General features: G+C 43.1%; 1 protein-coding gene across 1 annotated transcript in view; it reads right to left on the bottom strand.

Annotated features, from left to right (window-relative positions):
• The window catches only part of B3GLCT (beta 3-glucosyltransferase), an 83,359-nt gene that overhangs the window by 43,300 nt on the left and 18,276 nt on the right, over positions 1–21,783 (bottom strand). Inside the window, exons 4-6 of the mRNA XM_072976085.1 lie at positions 17,051–17,160; positions 3,662–3,738; positions 3,065–3,176 (exon numbers count right to left, since the gene is read on the bottom strand). Of these exons, the coding sequence (XP_072832186.1) occupies positions 3,065–3,176; positions 3,662–3,738; positions 17,051–17,160 (299 nt within the window). The remainder of the gene's footprint in view (positions 1–3,064; positions 3,177–3,661; positions 3,739–17,050; positions 17,161–21,783) is intronic.

Genomic DNA, 21,783 nt, shown 5'->3' with positions numbered 1-21,783 from the left:
AGATGTTCCCGAGGGCTGTGTTCAATGAACACAGCAAGCCCGGGAGAGCTTTCAGAGGCAGCTGCTAAGGAAACGTCAGCATGCCACTTACATCAGCTACCCTGTAGACTAAAAGCCTCGTATATCTTCACTCTTACCAACCACCACCACCTTGCTCCCCACTTCTTATCAAAAAATAAAGCTGCAGGAGGGATGCAGACTGTCTCCTAAGAGCCTTCTGCCTACGGTTGTGTTCCGGGCGCCTCCCAGAGTCTCACACTTGGGTCATTTCATCAACAAGTCATAAACGAACGTATGTGAAAGCCGGTAACCCAGCTGTGTCCGGGCCCACAGCCCCACCTGAGGATTTCCTCTCGACACTCCATGGATATATTAAGTCACCCCTGGGCAAGAGAAGTAATTACAAGGCCAGCAGCCGTCGCCTGAGAGGGAAATTCAACATCTTTTTGAAAAACTCAAACTACTAAACATTAACCAATGTGAAAATCCTCAGATTTAACATACTATGCAAATACAGCTTACTTAAAGTTAAAGAACATAAACACCAGTATAGTTTAGCATTTTCTCACTGATCTTTCACTATCATAATCTCCCGTTCCAAACATGTATTTACACAGAACACGCTTTTATGTTTTAACAACTAATAGTGGTATTCAGCTATTACCTAGCATCTAAGGTTGTTTTCCATTATTTTGGTGGCGGGGTTATACTGTAAACTGCTCTAAGGGAGAAGTTAATACAGACTGAGTGAAGAGGCACCTCCCCATCTTTCCTAGCGATTTTCTTAATGGCTTCTTAATAAAGACAATTATGATCAAGACAAACTGCATAAGAGTAGGTCAGACAATGTCCTTTTTAGTATCTCAGAGTTACTCTTTGCCAGCACTCGTGTTTCACCTCTATTAAAAATAAAAAAATTCAAGACGCTTCACCAATGCACACATATTAAAAGCACATTGTGAGGAAAAACAGAAAGACTTCAGTAAGATACAGACATGTATAGAAATCACCTAGAAAAGCGACTTAACAAAGATTAATCACTTTAGTAAAGATTAAAGGTTTTCATTTAAAATAGTGTATAAAAGCACAAATTTGCATTTAATAAGAATGACAGAAAATATACTGAAGGGAAAAAGTCAGAATCAAACAAAATAACAGGTAACCCTAATGCATTATATAATTATTATTTTAATGTAGTTCATATGTAGCAACATCAAGCCAGGTTTGTTTCATGCTTTTTTCCTAAAATTTTTTATGGTAGAAGGACAAACCCACACTGGTTTGGCTAACTTCAACATTATGTAATTCTTACTTCCTCATGTTAGTTTCAAAAGAAATAAAGCATCTAGATTTTTTTTTTCCACATGGTAGAGCTCGAAAAAGAAGAAAATATCTCATTTTTACCTCTGTTCTGTACTTGCTTTTCATGAACTTGCTTTGAACTTTTAGATTTATCATTCTAATTTTCATTTTAAAGTACAGTGAGTCACCATCTTCTGTACAGAATTAGAGCTATGGCGAATGCGAAAATAACCTCCAGGCGAAATGGACACTAGGAGGAGACTAAAACTCCTACATCCGAAAAAGGGTTTGGGAGTTTTCCTCAAGTCAAAGGAAACCATAAAAGCCTAACAAACGTCTGACATAAAACACAGCACGAAGTACACAGATGGTGCTTAGCATGATCTCAGAAGCCTGCATGAGACACGTTCATAATTCTTCTCTCCTTTGAAGGAATTTTTTTTTAACCTAACAACTTTCTCATTCAATTATATCTGTACGTTCCCAGAACTCAAAAGCATAAAGAGAAATCATAATGGGTCCTTCCAGCATTTAAAAGGCATGAAAACTAGTGGTTTTATTATAGTAACAAACTTCCCAGCCTTTGAGAATTAATCTAATGGTGACGGCTACCCGACTTTGTGTGTCTACATCAACAAACCAAGCAGGGCCCCAGAACCAACCCACCGTTCCTCATCCACGTGCCAGTTAAACCCGACTCCCGCCTGCAGTGGGCATCAGAACAGGGCTGAGCTGAGTGTCCAGTGGTACCAGAAGGGGCCCAATTCTGCTTATTCCACGTGTAAAGAATTCCATTAAGTGACCAGGGTGTGACCTGGCCTTCTCCAAGAGAACTGAACAGCCTGATTTACTCTGGACACATTTTCAGGGTAGCCTCTACACCTCCAGAGACACTGAACGCAGCCCAGCTGTCCTGCTGTCCTTATAGGGTCATGCAGTCCTTCACAGATATTTCCTGACCACCTACTAAGTGTTGAACACCCCTCAGCGCTAGGAATTGGGATGTAAACAAGATCCAAACAAGATCCAATTGTGACATCATATCTGCACAAGGTAAAATTTAGAAATATGAATACAGTGATGACCTTCTCACATAAGATGCCTTCTGTCTCATTTCCAGACCTTCTCAAATATTGTTCCCCTGCTTAAAATGCTTCCTCTTCTTAACCTCTACTCATCCCACAGGGCTTGGATTAAATGTCACTCCCTGTCATGACCTTCCCAGGTCAGGTCTGAGGCCTTGCTCTGTGCTTCTAATAGAGCCCAGTGTTTCCCTTCGTAAGGTGTCTCACTGTTAACTGTAATTGCTCCTTTCATAGTCCGTCCTCCCCCTGCGACTCTGTACCATGCAGGTGATCAGGAGCCTTGTCTGTCCTCACCCCTACGATCACTCCTTGATACACAGGTGGTCCTCAAAAAATATTTAATATCTAAAATAATGTGTGGTCATTGTTGACGAAGAGAAATAACCAACTTAAACTTACTTTTTAACTCTAGGGTGTAGTTTTTAACTTTTTAAAACTGCTAACACATGTAGATATTTTTTTCATTTGAAATTGGCTCATTATAAGTTCCATCCTCTGAAAGCTCCAAACTACAAAGAGAATTATTTAACATTGCTTCCAGATAGCCAACTATTATTTCATTTTTTTAAATTTTAAATTAAGTGTTTTTATTAGACTGAAAAGGCTCTTAATCAAAGTTAAACTTCTTTTAAGCATTTTCCCCAAAAGATAAGTACCCGTGTGGACACTGTATTCACCTTTGATGGGTCGTATCTTCTGAGTGTTTCTAAGAGTTCTGGAATTTGTATTCTTGTCTCTTCTTCACAGAAGAAAATCCAAGATGAATTTCTGCTATATGTTACAGAAAAGCTGACAGAAAGAAACAGGTTATAGTAATCACTTCTATAATAAGGTTTAAAACTCATAAGTGGGACATGGATGAAGAACATATAAAATGGCAAGGAACCTGGATTTTTTTCCCCCTATATTTTTCTCCTGTATAGTTTCAGCTTATAGGAAAGCTGGATTCTACGGGTTTATGAAACAGCTAGAGTTCTTAAGGTTAATTCTTTCCATGACAAGCAGCAATTCAGAAGAGAGATACTTTTCAAGTAAAATATCAAATATATCGACATCATATCTTTTACGAGAGAAACATATTTAAAAATAAAAGCTATTCATGATTAAGAACCAATCATCATGAAATCTGATTAAGGGAGTAGTGAGAAGGAAAAACAGAGTCCAAATTTCCTTTACTTTCCTAACTTCGAGGAAAAACCCCTCTTAGTAAGAAACCCAGGGAGCCCCCAAGGGTCGGGCAGACGCCGGTCACGCACACAGCGCAGTGAACGTACTGCGGTAACAGCGGAAGTATGGTCCATGCGCCTTCCTGCTGGGCAAGCTGGTGGAGGAGGAGCACTCGGGGGCCTTCCTGAGGAAACAGCCATCAAAGCAGAGAAATAAATAGAACAGGCAATAGGACCACAATTTTTTTTAAAAGATTCAGATTTAAGACCAGATATTTAAAATATATATATATATATTTTTTTTTTAATTTTAAAAGATCTGATGTTTTATTCTTTACACCACTCTCTCTTTTCTTCTCTTCAGGAGCTACTAGAAACAAAGGATTTTAGCTGAATCCACACAACTTCCCCACCAGCCAGGCTCCAAACAGGGCCCACAACCTCCAAGAAGGGTCCTCAGTGAGACCAGAGCTGACCTGAAACTTGCAGAGCCCGGGGAAGTCAGGGAAACTCAGCGGCGTAAGGACAGTTTTTATTGTACACACAACAGCGGCAGTACACGGAAAATAAAACACCTCGGCTCAACAAGAGCGTATAATGCCCAATTTACCTCACGTGAAGAAAACAACTTTCAGAGTGCCCTAAAAACACTGAAACACCACCATAATGAAGAGCTTTGGATGTGTATACTAGAAATAGAATCCCTAAGGGTTCATAAGGCAAAAACAGTAATAGCATAATGATGGAAGTTCAGAATTTATAAACTTCGGAGGAACTAAGATCCAGAAATAAGATACAACTATGGTTGAATATGCATGGAGACACATACATAAAGAAAGAGACTAATATTTGTTAAACTATAAATGTTAGCTTTGAAGTTAAGCACTAGTCAATGAATTTCAGGTTGTGACAAGCCAAAAGTCAGAAATCTAATACGCCTGAACACCCCCCACAACAAACTTCAGTATGTTCTGTGTTTTATACTACCTACATCCTGGTAACTGTTACAGACAAAAGACTTAAGAAGAAATGATTAACTATCTGAAACATTACCACAGTAATGAAGATTCCATACCAGTCCTGAAGTTCATATAAGTTTATTATTTCGGAAGAAAAGAATGGTTTTTAATATAAATCTTTGGAGTCTCAAATAAGCCTTATTTCTTTATATAGTATTTTTAGCTTCCATGTACAAATATGAAATGTAAAAACAGTAATCAAGGGTCCAATCACACAGTGTGGCACGTTAGAAAAAGCAAACCCTAAAGGATGAATTAACAGCTACCCAATATAATTCTGGGCTTTCCTACTGTTGATTCTGAATCTTGCAGTCATTTTCAATGTCTTTTCAAAAACTGCTATGTGTATTTGTATTTATATTTATACACACACACACACACACTCATACACAGACATAATAGCTATATGCTATACACATATGTCATATATACATACATAGCTATATGCTTTATGCATATAGATGCCATATATATACTCATGAGGGATCATGTAAGAACAAAAATCATATGTGAAGAAAACTAGTAATATTAACATTTGCATAAAACCTTCAAATTATTATGGGTGTGTGCTGATATGAACTAGCTAGAAAAGAAACACAGCAAATACTAAGAAAAGGTTTATAAGAAAGTAAGTAGCAAATGAGCAATTATGTAGCAACTGAAATTATAATAATGAAGACATTATAACCATGGGAACTTCTTTATGTTAAATGAAAAAACAGACATGATTCCAACTGTGTAAGACACATTCACACATGAACAGAGACTGGAAAGGAGTGAGAAAAATAAAGTTAAAATGCATTGTAAGTAAAAAATTATTTTGGGCAGAAATAAATACAAAAATTTGGCTTCCAAACAAGAACTACCCTTCCGAGTTATAGGAACTATCCAAGTGATGTCAGTAGGTGTTACACGCAGACGGTGACCTCAGCAGAAAGGCTGTAAGGGCCCTTTCCTGGCAGAGACGCAAAGACAGACGTGTGAAAACCTCCTGTCATGACAATAAAAGTGCTGTAGGCAAAGTTTAGTCAGCACAGAGAAAGAGTTAAATTCTAGACTAAAATAAACTCTGTGGATTGCTAGTGGATTACAATCTTTCCCATCTCCGTTACTTCTTGTTTTCTAAATCTTATGCCTGGCTTTCATATTTGCTTCAGTTGGTGAACACAAAAATGGCAATCAAGTTTTCTGTACCTCTCTGTCTCCAAGTAGAAACATTTCATAAACCAGTGTGCTTTGTGCATAATTTTCTCCAGATATGTGCCAATACCTTTATCTCAAAAATATAAAATAGGTCCTACCTTGATGCTCAGAAACCTACTCTTGATTAAGCCATTTCACTTATAAACTTTCACCTACTAATCCTCAAAAGGGACCAAGAGCTTTTATTCTTGTCTTATATATATGTATATGTGTATATATATGTGTGTATATGTGTATATGTGTGTGTGTATTCTGTGTATGAACACACACAGACCCAGACTTAGATACACACATACTCGTGTGTATTAGCACTTGTAAGATAAAATAATTTAAAAGGTCACAATCAAATTTCCCATCAAATGATCAAACGATCTTATCTCAGTTTTACCACTTGTGGTTGTGACAATTTATGTTCTGTTCTATTTACACCGCCACAAGACTTAGACCTCCTTCAGAGTGCCGCATCACCACCTTACAGCACTTTAAGATACAAAGAGAGTTCTTTTAATATATAATTGGATGGATGAATAAGAAAGTTTTCAGATGAAAAATCAAAGAAAAAGTAAGAAAATGTTCTATCAACAGAGTCCTCTGTTGTAAAAGCCACAGTAAAGGCACCCATGCTTGCAGTGGCACCTGCCATCAACCGAAATGACGCCTATTCGCCAAACCATGCTACTACTTCAAACCTAAAAGGCGGGGAAAATTCTACCAACAATTAGATAATGCCCTAACAGAGGCAAGCATAAAGGGGCTAAAAATACAAATAATCTAATATGGGTAAATGACAGGCAAGGAGAACAGTGAAAAAGTTGGTCACAGTAATTTAAACATCTTATGTTAATGCTATTTGTCTCACTGATCCAAAGTCTCCCTTTATTTTCTACCATCGGCATTGACCATGGTCTGCTAATAAGCACTTTGAAGTCAGAAAGCCCACTGGACCTTCAGGCAGTACTTCCTCTGAACATGTTTTATTAAGGCATAGTCATATTTAAATAATAATTATTGAGAACCAACAAATTCAAAATCAACACTCTAATTCATTACCTGGTTCTTATTCATACTCATCACCTTCATTTGGGAAAGGGGTTTGATTCCACAGCTAAGCACTCTAAAAATGCTTTCAGCATGGAGAGAGCCCGTTATTCTTGAATATGGAGGGAGAGATCATTAAAAATTTATATCTAGAAATATTAATAGTATGAACGAAAAAGCCAACATTTGAACATGGATCAAAACAGATTAATATTTTAAATACCATAAATAACTTTAATTACTAGGCAAATTTGGTTGTGAACCACTTTTGTCTTTCTGCCTCTGTCTGGAAAAGATTCAACTAATGTAACTCCATGATGTTGGCCTTTTCCTTTGTCCACAGACTATTTCCCACTATTTGTAACCTGTCCATACCTTAATTTAAAATATAAGCCTGGCAGTATAGGCGTTTATGGTCTAATTCAATCCCATTACTCAGACCAAGTACTAAATTAGAAATCAAAAGCCAAGACATTTGTTCAGTGTTAGGCAAAGGTTCTGAAGGACTAAATCTTGTTTTAAGACTGATTCCAGTTCAACTGTATTTCTAAATCCCAATCATTATATAGTTCTTAGGCACTGAACTGAGCTTTTAGACCAACAAATAAATCATGATGAAAATTAACATCTGTTTATTATTATAATTTCTTCCATAAGATGTAGGTCTATCTTATGAGGATAATAACCAAGATGTATAATATGCAGTTAGGAACATATATCAGACAGATTTACTAGCCTTTAAAAAAAAACAGTATTCATTTATGGACCAGTAGATTATATGTGATGCCATAACAACAAACCTTCCAGGAATCTGAGCCTATATTAAAACACATTTTTTTCCAGAAACCTGTCTTAATCATTAACCATCATTTCCTAACAAGAGAAAAATATTACCTCATTATTAATATAATTTACTTTTATTAACTATTTACTTTGAAATGCGTTACTAAGTACATTTTTATAGCTCATATAAATCTGTTTTAACCAATCATTCACCCATTCATGAAAGGCGATAAAGCTTAGCATTTAGGAACCCGATTTCTGGAGCCAAAGTACTTGCATCAGAATCTTCGCTCTAGCTCTTCGGAGCCACACAACCCTGAGCAGGTTCCCAGACCTGCCTGTGGTTCTGTCCTCTCGCCCCTAACACGGGGGAAACAATTCTCCTGGGATCAAGGGACTTAAAACATGCCAAGCACCTGGCACATGCTTGAACGTGATGGTTATTAATTGTATTATTGATTTTACAATATTTGTTGAGCAATACTACGTGCCAGGCGCTGTTCAAGGATCACGGCAAACAGCTATGAACAGACGGGGCCAAATCCCTCCCCTCTCGGATCTCAGGTTCTAACGAAGGAGGCAAATGATAAGCAAAGAAATCTAGAAAATAACGTCAAGGATAAATGGTATTAAAAAAATAAAGCCAGCTAAGGCGAGAGACAGCACAGGCCACTGCTTACCAACCAGCGAGGAATAATCTGCGCACACCAGCCGCACAACCTGCCGCCGGCCGGCGACTGGGGCCCCGCCTGCGTGTCAGGGAGCAGGTCGGAACCGGAACCGAGATGCCGGCCTGGCCGCACCACTGACTAGTGACGCCGGCAGGGGCAAGTCGCTCCACCCCTCCAAGCCCGAGTTTCCTCGCTGCAGACGGGGAGAGTCACAGAAACCGCTTCCCAGTCTTAGGCGAGTGAAGCCTGACCGCGCCCTGCAGGAGCGCCAAGAGCGGCGACGCCGTGATCGCGGGGCAGCTCCCACCCGTCCCTGCCACAGACCCGGCCCCACATTTCAGGGCTCTCCCTGGTCCCTGCAGCCCCGCCTTCCCAGACACTAACTCGCGTGAGCTCACGGAGTAGCTGACCCCTTGGCTCCTGCCGTGGGAGACTGAGGTGCACCGGCTCCATCACTGAGGGTCCTCGCTGTCGTCCCAGGCGGGATCTAACAAACTCTTCCTGTTCCTTCAAGCTCAGGTCAAACGTCAGGACAGAGCCTTCCGGCAGGGCTGGCTGCTGCCCGGCCTGTGTTCTCGCGGCTGATGTGGCTGCAGATCGTGACATGAGGGTCTCCCGCAACATGAGCCTCCTGGAGGCCGGCAGAGGTGGGGGTCCGTCCAGTGACTCACTGGCAGGGTCGCCCAGTCGCCCCACAGGATGTCACCCCCGTCCACACCCCAGCACTAGCCTCCTCCACACACACGTGTGCTGCCTCCTCACTTGGTCCCCACTGTCACCACCAGACACTGGGCACTGATGTCACCACCAGGGGAGTGAGATCTAAAGCGACCACTTCTCTGGGTCCCTGGCTGCAGACTCAGAATCCTGCATGGCCACGTCCAACTGGCCACCATCTCTGAGCTGGGGGGACCCAGCACCTGGCCTCTGAGGTTCTTCGTGGGCCAAGCCCACCTCCCACCAGACTCACACAGGGTCCCAGTTCTCCGGGGAGGGAGGGGGTCCAACCACTGGGCAGTCGACGTCCAAGACGGGGTGTGAAGAACTCACTGGCGCTGAGCAACCCCCTGAGGAAGGGAACTCGGTCTCACTGTTCCGTTTTCTCCTGGGGCACCTCACCTGGGCTGTGTGTGAGTAAATATCCCATAAAGATATCATCAGATGCATAAATTCTTATCCAACAGCAATGTAATTAAAAACTCCAATTTAACAAACAATTTAATGTGATTACTTAATGCCTATGGATTACTACAAAAAATGAAATTTTACTAAGTAATTCAGCATCCAATTGCTCTCATCTAAAAAGGGAAGTTTAGTGAAAGAGCAACTTGACTCTCCAAGCTAACCTTTTAATGAAGCACTCACAGTCTCCTGGCCAATACAGAACGTCTAAAAATAGACAGTGCAAGGCCATTTTCTCCAGCTTCTTCGCACCAACCTGTAAAAGGCTTTGCTCCCCACTCTCCTGGCTTATCTCATGGAAATGAGTTTTTTTTTAAACTAATGAGCCAAGGCCTGACTAACTCTTCTCAAGAAAATAGTGATTTTCCAAACTCTCTGTGGACAAGCAAAAAGAATCATTTATCTGTAAGGCTGCAATTCTGCCAGGTTTTAAATGAAGTTCATACCACGAAAGTCGGCAACAGAATTAAAAGTGTCTGTTCTCTTTAAAAGCTATTCAGCCGAAGGCCAGAAGAGTGGGGAGGTTTCTGAATAGTCTGGCTCCTTTTGGCCTCAAAGGGGAAATGTAATCCAACATCTGCCATAAAATGAAATTTACAGCTGCACCATACACTCCCCACCTCCCACCCCCCAAAAAAAACGCCTTATAAGCATAACTTGCTTCTGAATTTTCTTTTCTGCGTTTGTGGGATGCCTTAAAGGTGAATCCATAATTCATTGGTGGTTCTGCCCCACCTCAGGTTCTTCCTTCACTCTGAACCCTGCCCTTCCCTCTCTGCCAGCTTCACTCCCGCAGGGACTCATTCCCTGTTCCTCATTCAAAGCAACTCCCCAGCCAAGCATGACCCGTGCCTGGCACTAAGGTTAAAGGTCACACTTTAGAGTCTTCAAAATAGTATATGAATCCTTATTTTACTAGAACCTACTTTAAAAAACACACACACACACACCCAGTGATACTTTATCCTCTCTCCTTTATTGTTTCCAGTTTAATCTTACTTTGAAATTGCTTTGGAGAGCAGTAATAGTTTCATCATTTTAAGCAAGTGTCAATACATTTCTGAAGCTACAGTAAAAAATCATCTCAATCTAGATGTAAAGTTAGAGATGAGGAGTGTGTGCAATGATTACTCACTGTCACTGCTTCAAAACTGATCAACACTGTATCTAAAGCTTCTGTGGTAGGGCTGTATCGTGTTCTAGTTTTCACTTTTAACTGCAGAGAATAAGTTAAAATGAAAACAAACAAAAAAATTATCTCAATCTAGGATCAGCCTTGGTCACTGGGTCCCAGGTCCCATGGGGAAAAAAAAGACTCTCAGATGACAGCCTCTCCAGCACAACATAAACAGGGTTCTCCAATAGAGTCTTCACCAGGGACTGAGCTGTCTGTGCCCCTTTTAGGTTTAAAAAAAAAAAAGGAACTTCCACACAAACATCCACTCAAGAAGGAATTTTTTCAAGTTCAAAAAAAAATAAAAGTCAAATCATAATTGGTGCACAGATGCTATGCACATAATAGGTGCTTAAAATGAAATCCACTGAAGAGCCTGATTAACCCGGAGACTGTCATACAAACTCTCCTTCCAGGTTTCCGTGGCCTCACCTCCACCTGGCTTTTGTTCACGCACCTCTTTAAACAGTCAATCTTTATAACTTCGCATTCCCCTTCCATCTGTAACGCAGGGAGAAAACTCAGGGGAAAAAAGGAGCACTTCTTCCACATCTGTATTCTTGTAAGTACAGATGTGCATTTAGGAACCCGTATTGGTCAGCCACATCCCCCGCCTCCCCAGCTTTACTTTCCACCCATTTCAATCTAAAAAGCTCACTCCTCCTGTTAATACACGCGTTACTCATCCCCCAGACTGTGCCGCCTGCCACAGACTCCAGGTTCCCCGGGCATCCCAGCAGCAGACCGTCCTGACAGTCAGCGTCTTTGTCTTCCGGATCCGATCGCTGTTCTCAGCTGACATCCCTCCAGCTAACTTCCTGTCTCTCCTCCCTGACCTGACAAAAGTCTTCCTTCTTTATCCTCCCAGGCTTCACAGGCACAGTCAGCACTAGACTTACTCATGTTTTTATACATCACTCTCCTTCCTAAACAGCTCTGTGAGCATCACTTTCTCAAGGGCCCAGGTCCTATGGAGAGATGTCCTTTTATATTCACAAGTACCTCCTACAGCTACAGATGGCCAATTAATATTTGTTGGATAAACATTTTAATGCATTTATTTTGGACTTCTAATTTCTACTTAATGATAAAGTCACTTCTATTATGAGGCTGTTACCATCTACCTTATGAGTGATTCAAGGAACCACAGTATCTTCTCTAATTGCTCTCTAACTCTTGGTTCCACAGCAATCTAGAATGGTTCTCTGAACACAGAAAGCACTTGGTAAAGTCTGCGGGCTTCCTGATTAGAAGAAATAACCCATTATTAGCTTCAAAAACATTACAGACTGCGTTAAAATCTTCAAAACTGGAGATGGGAGTGACAACTCACAATGACCCAGATTATTTCAGAAAACAAGGGAAACAGTGTCACCACTCCAGTAACAACCCCAAGCACAGTATTAAGTTTCAGATAGAAAGTTCTTTTTTTTTTCTATTCACATGAGAAGCATGAAAAGTGTTTGTGTTTTTAATAAGAGCACACTGACTTGCCAGAGCAGAAGAGAACAGTTAGAAGCAGGTGCGTAACCCCAGAAACTGTTACTTTTCTGCACCTCAATTTTTGGCAGATTTCATAGTAGAGTGTAACTCAATAGGTATAATGAATAAATAAACAGCAGTTCTAGACATCTGGCACTGTGGGAGGAACAGATATTTTGGGCTATCAGATAAATATTCAGATGATAAAACCTACCGCTGATTCCTCCCCCATAAGCAGCTTTTGTGAAAGCTCATGGTGGGCAAATCTATGGAGAAAAGCAAAACTGCAACCTAAAGACTTCAGGGTTCAGGGCCCAGGGGACATCCCACTCCATCAGAGGCACAGCACACACCTGGCAAACCACGGGACTGACCCCTCGGAGGGGGAGCCACCCGCTCCCCACCACAGGGCTGGGGTGCCCCGACAGCTCTGCCTTGAACTCAACCATCCTCCGCTTCCACGGCTGACAACTAAGCTATCAATTCTTTCTCAAGAATATGTCAGTTTCTTAAAAATACAAATTCCAGTTAAGTTGTAACTAGGGAGCCATTACCTGCCTCTTTAAAGCGACTTTGATGCCCTATGTTTTGTGCATCTCAGCATTTAATTCTCTGCAGTTCATCTTCTTTATCTGTGTGTAGTTCTAGGTCCAGGTAGCTCAGCATTGCTCCAAGAACTGTCCACAGACCCAATGTGAGCTGTCAACAATCTGTGGCTCTCCAAAACGCTATGCATGGAATAAATTCAACTTGCAATTACATATGTGACATAAAGAACACTATAAAGAGGAAAAAATGAACTAGTATCACACACGACCGCACACTGTAAAGTCTCCTGGCCAGCTCAACTACCGAAAGACTTGTTAACCCAAATGTGAAATTACCTGAGTCGTAACAGAGCACCCTGGATCTTGTGAGCAGTTTAAACCCAAGTGCTAGAATAAAGTCCCTTCATAACTACTTCAGTACTCAGAGCTGGGGTCCACCAGGGAAAGAATTTTGGAATAAGAAAAACAGGCTATCTGATAATTAAAGGGAGGTTTCCATTGGTTTAGTCTAGGCTCCATTTATTATCACAGAAAGTAGGTGCTGGGAGAGGTGTTTGCTTGATGAGATTGCTTAATTAGGTGTCTTTAAATGCAAAACCAATACTGCCACCTAGTGGCCATTTAAGTCACTGGCTAAATAGGTGGTCTAAACTGCAAGTTATAAATGTAAAGGACAACAAAAATTTAAGTATAAGCACCCTGAAACTAAATAGAAGCACAGAATAAAGTGCTAAAAATGTTCAATACTTTCGAGAAATGGAACAGTTTTCTGAGTTTTAAAAGCTGAGACTCGCGCATCCATGAAAATACAGTTTCTAATGTTGAGCATACAACTTCAAGGTCACATCCTTAAAAGGATCCTCGTCCTCCACACATGAGAATGCAGATGTAAGGGCGGTAAGCCAGCTCCAACCACACAGATGAGGACCAGACACCTGAGCCTATGGCAAAGTCACAAGACGGAAGAAACCAGACCAGAGCTGCCAGCCCCTGCCCCTCAAATGGACTGTGTTGGGGGGAGTAAGGCTCCACCTTCCTTAGTCATTGTTATGCAGTCTTCGTGAAAGCAGTCAGTGAATTTTCTGGTGCTTTTCCATACTGCCTCTCAAAGATTCACTTAATCATGAAATCAGACTCTCAGAGCACCAACTCATGCTCGGTGTTTTATTCTGCTCTTCCCCCTAAACTCTGGTTTCACAGGGAGAAGTAAAATAGACATTATATTTAATACGAGAGGGGCTGGCCACTATCCATTTAAGAACTACTCCCCAAAATTTTAATAGAAAAAATAATCTACTCAAAGTAATATTTAGTTTTCATTTGTTCAGTTTCTTCTGGATTCAGTTCAACTGCCATATGCTGAATCCACACTACATTTAAGGTGCCGTGGAGGAATCAAAAGCAGAGCAAGCCAAAGAACCTGCCTCAAAGAACCTGTAACTTAAGACAAGTGTGTGTGTGTGGATGTGGGGGCGTGTGTGTGGTCAAAGGTGACCATACTGTAAGAGAAATAAAAGGGAAAAAAAGAAGACACTAATGAATCCATCTGCAAAACAGAAACAGACTTGCAGACACAGTAAACAATCTTATGGTTACCAGGGGAAAAGGGGGTGGGAAGGGATAAATTTGGGAGTTTGAGATTTGCAAATGTTAGCCACTATATATAAATATAGATTTAAAAAACAAATTTCTCTGTATAGCACAGGGAACTATATTCAATATCATGTAATAACCTTTAATGAAAAAGAGTGTGAAAATGAATATATGTATATATATATCATGCCTGGGACATTATGTTGTACACTAGAAACTGACACATTGTAATTGATTATACTTCAATTTTAAAAAGTAAAAAAAAAAAAGAAATCAAAAAGAAAAGAGAGTAAGGAAAAATGAGACCATGAATTTCAGGGATCCAGTTTAATTAACATTCACTGAGGACTCAGGTTCAGTGCATGGAAAGCTCTGTGCTTGGTTCTGAAGAATCAGAAACCAATCAGACACATTCTCTGCTCTCAAAATTCATAAGAGACAAAGATGTAACAAATAAAAATAGTCCAAAGTGTAAAGTATACGCTTAAAGTGGAAGCAAAGAGGAAGTGATCTGTCCCCGTAGATCAAGCCAGTGCACAGAAAGGCTTCACCGGATACGGGAGCTTGTCAAGACGAAGGTCATCACATGCAAGGCCACAGCAGTGTGACAGAACCAGGTGACCCCAGGGACCACGAAGAGTTTGAAATTACTGGCAAATAAAATGCAAAGGGACGAGTGGCAGGGAATGAAGATGGGATCAGGGATGGGGACTTTGGTTAACAAGCTCTGGGAGGCTGTCTTGGCAAAAGGCAATGAGCATGGGAGGTTCCCAGGGGTCTGCTGGATCCACACCTTCTTGGACTGCTGTCCTGCCTCAATTCCCAAGAGACAAGCCCAAGAGACATGCCCATTCTCCATTCCTAAACGTGCCAAGCTTGGCTGAGACGGGAACCTGTCACCATCTTCCCCAGAACCTCCAGACAGTTTTAAGAACCAGCAGTCCTGGGCCTGACCCCTACAGAGCCCCCGGGCCTCCCGAAGGAGCAGGTATTCCCAGCCCCCAGGCGTACCTCTGCCTGTGGGGCAGAAAAGGAGGAGGAATGTTTTATAATCTACATTGCTTTCCACCAAGCGGTGCCCACACACCTCTTCCCCACTGTAAACCAAGTCCCGGGAGCACTGTCCTTCCCCCAGCTCCCAGGAAACGCCTCTTCCCAGAAGAGTGGAGGGGGAAAGGCAGGCAGGGAGCCAGTGATGAGTAGCGATTTGCACACACAAGAAAAAGTTTAACCCAAAAAACCACAAAAAAGGAGCTGATAAACAGTAAAGGAAGTACTGGGGCATACTCACTCAGCTGGCCTTGGCTGGCAAAGTGTGTAGGCATCCACACTGACCACAGGACTAACAGCATGGATTCAAGGGGGAAGACACATACTCTCATCACACGTGAGTCTGCGTCTACAAGAGGGAAGGTGCTTCTGGGAACGAGCGTACAAGTCCCAGAGATACATGTGCCCTTAATTCATACATGAATTCAAACGATACGTAACTCCGCCCTGACGTCACCACTGATCACACAGCTGGGGGGAGTGCCAAGGCTGGCTGGGCTCGATTCCACGAATGCTGAGCCTGGACCCGGGGGCTGTGTGGGCTCCCCCTTCCCGTCCCCCCGCCACAGGCGCCTCCACCGGGACCCACGGAGGAAGCCCGGCCCCAAGGTTGCTGCGTGTCTTCCATCCTGACGGCATCTAAAAAACTGAGTAGAAGAAAATCCCCAAAGTTGGGTTTCCAGGCCAAGGAGAATGGTAAACTCATCAAGCTGCTCCCATTTCCAGTTACCAAAAACACTGCCTGGTGCCTGCAATTCTTCCCTCTCCCTGGAGAAGGTATGATGTCCCACGGCAGAGGAGCCAAGGATCCGTCCCTGCAGGGACTCAGGGAGGCTGGATGAACTTTGCCCGCAAAGCATCTAAAGATTAAGCACAATAAACTCTACTGTCAAGTCAGCAGGGCTTAACCTTGAAGGCCATTAAGGTTGTTAATTTTTCCACTGGTATTTCCAACCCTTTATTTCCAAGTGCCCCAAAACAGAAAGCAAGCCATGTGTCAAGCACACGGGTCTCTGGGCAAAGAGCTTTTGCTGAGAGAACCGAGAAACGGCCCTATTTGCCTCCGGACAAGCACGTCTGTCTCCAAGGCTGGAGGAATTTCTCCACTTGCCTAAGAAGCAAGCTCCGAGCAGCAGCACAAGAAGGCAGCTCTTCCTTTGCTCCAAACCCCAGCATTATTCAGAACAGGTTTAAATTCAGTTCACGCCTGTTTCAAACATTATTACAATGTACCTGTCTGTGTCGATCTTTCTCTCCATAATCCTTCTCAGATATTACATTATAAATCAAATCGAAAGTTCAGTTAATAATATCCAATTAAAAAACAGATTAAGAGACCCATGGACGAAGCACCACACTAAGGTTAATGAAAATGTTATTTCAACCTAAAAATTGCCATAGGACTTCTTACCAAAATTTTAAAAGTTAATTATCTATGCTATTTTAAACCCTGCCTTTAAAAAGTTATTTTTTCCAATTTTTTCTATCACACTTCTTGACAAAACCATGATAGTCCCATACCATTTATATGATTCTCTTAAAATACACATATAATAATTTAGAATATGATGCTTTGAGTATTAGGAATAACTAGAGCATTTTAAACAATAAATAGTCCCTATTAAGCCAGCGAAACAAATCAGAAGAGGTATCTTCATCTAAATAAAGTTGATTCTCTGCGGACCAAGAGCTTTGGGAACATGATGCATCAAGAAATAAGTAATTACCAGACACCCCAGGCCGTCTCCACATACCTGTGTAAGATCTGCAGCTTGCTTTAAGACGCTTTTTTTTAACTGTTCTGCTTTTCTTGCATGAAAAGAATTACTTTGACTCTGGATGACAAATACAATTTCTTTTAAATCTAGAACAACAACAACAAAAAAGTTTTCAGACTTTTTTCTAACAATAACTGAAATAAACTTGAAAACAAGTGGACAACAACGACGAAAAAGCCAGCCCACAAGGCAAGCCTTCAGGCAATAAACTGTTACGGGGCAAAATCAATTTATATGTAATTCTAGGGACAAAATCTCTCTTTTAAAACTGATCTCTGAAACTTCCTTCCTAGCAGTCAGCAAGTAAATAAGCTCGCTGTGCTAGACCAAGTCTGGGGTAACAAACTGAATTTGCTGCTACATTTGTCAAGAATGCAAATGTAAACATGGAGGAAAGGGTGAAACTGCCTGGAGCGCTCACCTCCCTCGTCCCTGAAAATCAAGTGTTTGCAAGAAGCCTTTGAACAATTCACACATAAACCTACAGTGTGTTGTTGCCCATTAGGGGTTGAACTGTGTCCCCCAAACTATGTATGCTGAAATCCTAGCCCCCAGGACCTCAGAGCATGGCCTTATTTGGAAGTGGGTCTTCACAGAAGTAGCCAAGTTAAAGCCAGGTTATTAATTTAGGTCCTAATCCAATGTATCCGGTGTTTTTATAAAAAGGAGAAATCTGAACAAGAGACCCACGGGGGAGGAGACTGTGAAGACACAGGGAGAAGACAGCCACCTTCAAGCCAAGGATGGAGGCCTCAGAGGAAACCGACCAGGCCTCCAGAACCGGGAGACAGGTGTCTGTTTAAGCCACACAATTGGTGGCACTTTGTTTCGGCCGTCCTAGCGAACTAAGACACCACCTCAAGCATGTTCTAGACGGCCCTTTAAGGTGACACTCAGCAGGGACCTCACAAGGCACCTGGCCAGAGCGAAGTGTTATCTCCAGGACAAGAGCCAAGATTCCACGGCAACAAGGCTGGGGCAGGAGGTGCTGTAGAGAAGTACTTGCCTCCCAGCTGGAGACCCGCTGCAGGGCAGCCAGCGCTTTGACAGGTGGGCGGGGAGGGAGGCAGCCCAGCTATGTCCTGGCCTCCTGATCAGGTAGGCAATCAGAGGTCTGGCCCCAGATGGAGGCTCAGGCCCCACCCTGGAGAAGCACATCACACCTGTCTGGGTTCTGAGCTTATGACAAAGTAAAGAAACAGCCACTGTGTCGAGACCCTGCCTCCAGACAGAGGTGTTGGCCGAAGGCACATGCGACATAGAACTTCAGCCTCCAGCCAGGTTGACAGTAAGTTAACGTGGGGATCCTCCCCGCCACCGTGAGCTTTTAACTCGTTTTAATTTTATTCTGTTCTATTTTATCATTCTCATGTTTAGTTCCACAGTTCCATTCATTTATTCACTCAAATATTCAGACAACAAACAGCTCCACAGTAAGCCAGCTAGATCCCCAAAATAATCCAAAGTGCTCATTGCTTAAAACTCAAAAATGCACAAGGAAATACTGAGCAACCTATAGAATATGACCTAACTCCTTCTCTGTAGGCGTTTAGATAAATATGAGCCCCCCACATACCTATCTCTGCTTTAAACTGGCTTCTTGGCTCTACAAATCAGGCATCCGGCTAAGGCTCAATGGGTGTCTTCTATTTCAACTGACACATAACCTTCAGTCCACTACCTCTGAAACACTAGCACAGCTGACTTACCAAACTGAAAAAGATTCACATTTGTTAACAATGGAGTCAATAAACCTCAGAGAATAATTTTTGCAAAATGTAATAAAGTTGAAGATGCACATTTCCAATGACCCAGAAATTCCACCCCTGTTAGTCATCCTCAAGAAACTCTCACACATGGGTACAGGACACACAAGCACAGTGCTCACGGCAGCCCTGAGTAGAAAGAAAAGGCTGGAAGCAAACCAGACACCCACTGATGAGATACCCCAACTGGACCGCAACACAGCAATAAAGATTAACCAGCACTCCACGGATCGATCTACATGGACATCGTAGACGAACCCTACCCAGAGAATGGCAGAAAAAGCAGGCTGCAAAGGCATAACCATACAGTATAAACCAACGCTTTGCAAAAATAGAAACACAAATATATGTAAGACGGACACATGCTATATATATACATGTGTCCAATTAACTACGACATGGAAGTACGAAAGACTACATGAGAATGCTAAACACCAAACCAGGATAATGGTTTAAAGGCTTCGGCTGTGCTAGGAATGTTTTATTTCTTAATCAGGGTGGTAGATACAAGGCTGTTCATTCTGTTACTCTCTATAGCCTCCGATAGGTTCAAAATAAGTCATACTGAATTTTTTAAAAGCGCAATTGCACCTGTCAAAAGGCTAACCCCGCAGGAATCAACTCTTGCCCCCTGTTCTAGCAGATCCGCAAAGCTCCGCATTTGCACAATGGCTCCTCTGCGCGGGGACGAGCTTGGTGAGAATTCTTCCCCTTCTCCTGTATCAGGTCCTGTGCTGTAAGTTGTTCCCTTTGCTACTGAGTGGTCACTTGCTTTTTCATGTGCTTCCCTCATGCGTGTGACGTGAGCTCCTTCAGCAACACCTCCGAGCCCCTCCTAAGCATGAGGGTCCAGACATGCAGAGGAGCGGGCTCAGCCCCAGCACAGGAGGGCCTGAGTCCCGCTCAGCCATCTCATCACCAGGCAGCGAGCTCTCCGCCGAGCCCCGTGGGGGGTCTGGAGCGTAGGGGACAGGGGTGGGGGAGCTGGCCCTGGGGAGTTTCTGGGAAGGGGTGCTTCCTGAGTCTCCTTTAAAATGCAGCAGTTTCTGCAGACTCAGGTGCAGAAGGCAGCAGACAGGAGGAAGAGAGAGAAGGGAGGGGATCCTGGAGCCCACAGCCCACCTTATCTCTATAGCATCCCCAAGTAGGTGACCGGGGAGTTTATCCGGCATTTCTGGGAAACGGATGAAGGGAACAGTCAGTGATAGTCGGAGAGGAAGGCTGGGTCAGCCAGACCCGATCCTGGAGGATTTATATGACATGCGGAGAGGCTGGGTCTACAGATTAACAGCCTTCAAACTGGGGAAGGGTCCCAGACCACCTGGGCCCCCAGGCAGCAGGGCCTCCCCGGGGGATGGGATAAGGACACCGACCCTGGGGACACCCAGAGAGAGGGTGGGAGAACTTTCCCAACAGAGAGAGCAGGGATGGTCTGGGACAGGAAGTGGAGGTGGGGCCCTGAAAACATCAGTTAGGCGCAGCTGGATGAGGAGTGGGACGCGTGCAGGGGAGTTTCCTGCGATGAGGCAGAAGAGGAAGGTGCACCCAGGTCCCACAGCCCTGATGTAATGAATGACAGAAAATCACTTCCATGCCATTAAGCCCCACCCCCATCCCAGAAAAGAACCAGGACAGTACAATTTGGTTCTCAAATTCCTGCTGTTCTTTGTATCAGCACCAAGAAATATTTCCTGACAGACATCCTAACCAAATCGCATCCTGGCTGAGTCTAGATCCCAGGGCTCGCCTTGGCAGCTGTCTTCTCCGTTTATGCCATCCCACCGCCCAGTCAACGGAGCCGCCTAAGACAATTCCACTCCTTCCTCCTCACTCTGAAGCTACTTCCCTAAACTCACTGCAGTTTGCCCTTAGCAAACCCCGCCACGACTCCAGACAGAATGTCATTGTTTCCCCTCCAGGAATAAGCGATAAATGGGTCGCACAATGAGTGCCTGACAGTAATGATGAGTGTGACAGGCAAGGGGGGGAAGATGAAGATGTTACTCAAGGAAGCAGAGGAACCCATGTAGCTCTGAAGCCAACATAAGCCACAGAGAGCTTTCAGGAAACAGAACCAGAGGTGGCTAGAGAAGGGTCCCTGCAGGACAACTAAGCCCTCTGTGAAGGTAAAGAGATCAAAGGTTCTCATTCCCCCGCTCTGAGCATATGTCACACACCACACACTCTACTAAATGCTAACCTCTCCCGGTCAGAAATTATCTAGAAACCTGAGTTTCCTAGTGCTGGTGTTTTTCTGAAGAGAATTCAATGTGATGTTCTTCTGACAAAAGCTTCTGGTAACAAGCAGCCTATGACCTAAGGCTGAGAGATCAACATGCACACACACACACACAGCATATGCATACACGCACGCATATACACACATGCACACAATACATGCACACACAAATACATGCACGCACACGCAATACACACAATACATGCACACACAACACACAAATACATGCACAAATACATGCACACAGACGCATGCACACACAACACACACGTACACGCAGCACAATACATGCAAACACATGCACATACACACACAATACACACGATACATGCAGACACATACACACAATACATGTGCACACAATACAGCACACACATACATATGCACACACACATGCACGCACACACAGAGCCACTCCAGTTATGCTGTACGTGGTAAGAATAATGGTCACTAGTCAATGTATTGATTAGGCAATGAGTCAAAAGAGGAAAAAAGACTGCCCGCCCTTGGACTTGGTCAGCAGCCCTGAGTGTTGTGAGACCATGATCCTGGCTCTGATTCTGCTGGGACAGCTGCTTTGGTAGCCCCCACGGCCCTCAGCCTCCATCCTATAGACTAACTCATGGTCACATCCCTGAAGATGCTCACAAAACACTGGAGGGCGAAAGATGTGTTAACAAGGGAGTACAAAGGGGAAAGGGGAG

The sequence above is a fragment of the Vicugna pacos genome, chromosome 14 (assembly GCF_048564905.1).
Source record: "Vicugna pacos chromosome 14, VicPac4, whole genome shotgun sequence".
In the NCBI taxonomy this organism is placed as follows: domain Eukaryota; kingdom Metazoa; phylum Chordata; class Mammalia; order Artiodactyla; family Camelidae; genus Vicugna; species Vicugna pacos.
The sequence above is the reverse complement of the archived record's forward strand: the minus strand, read 5'-3'. Positions and strand labels throughout refer to the sequence as shown.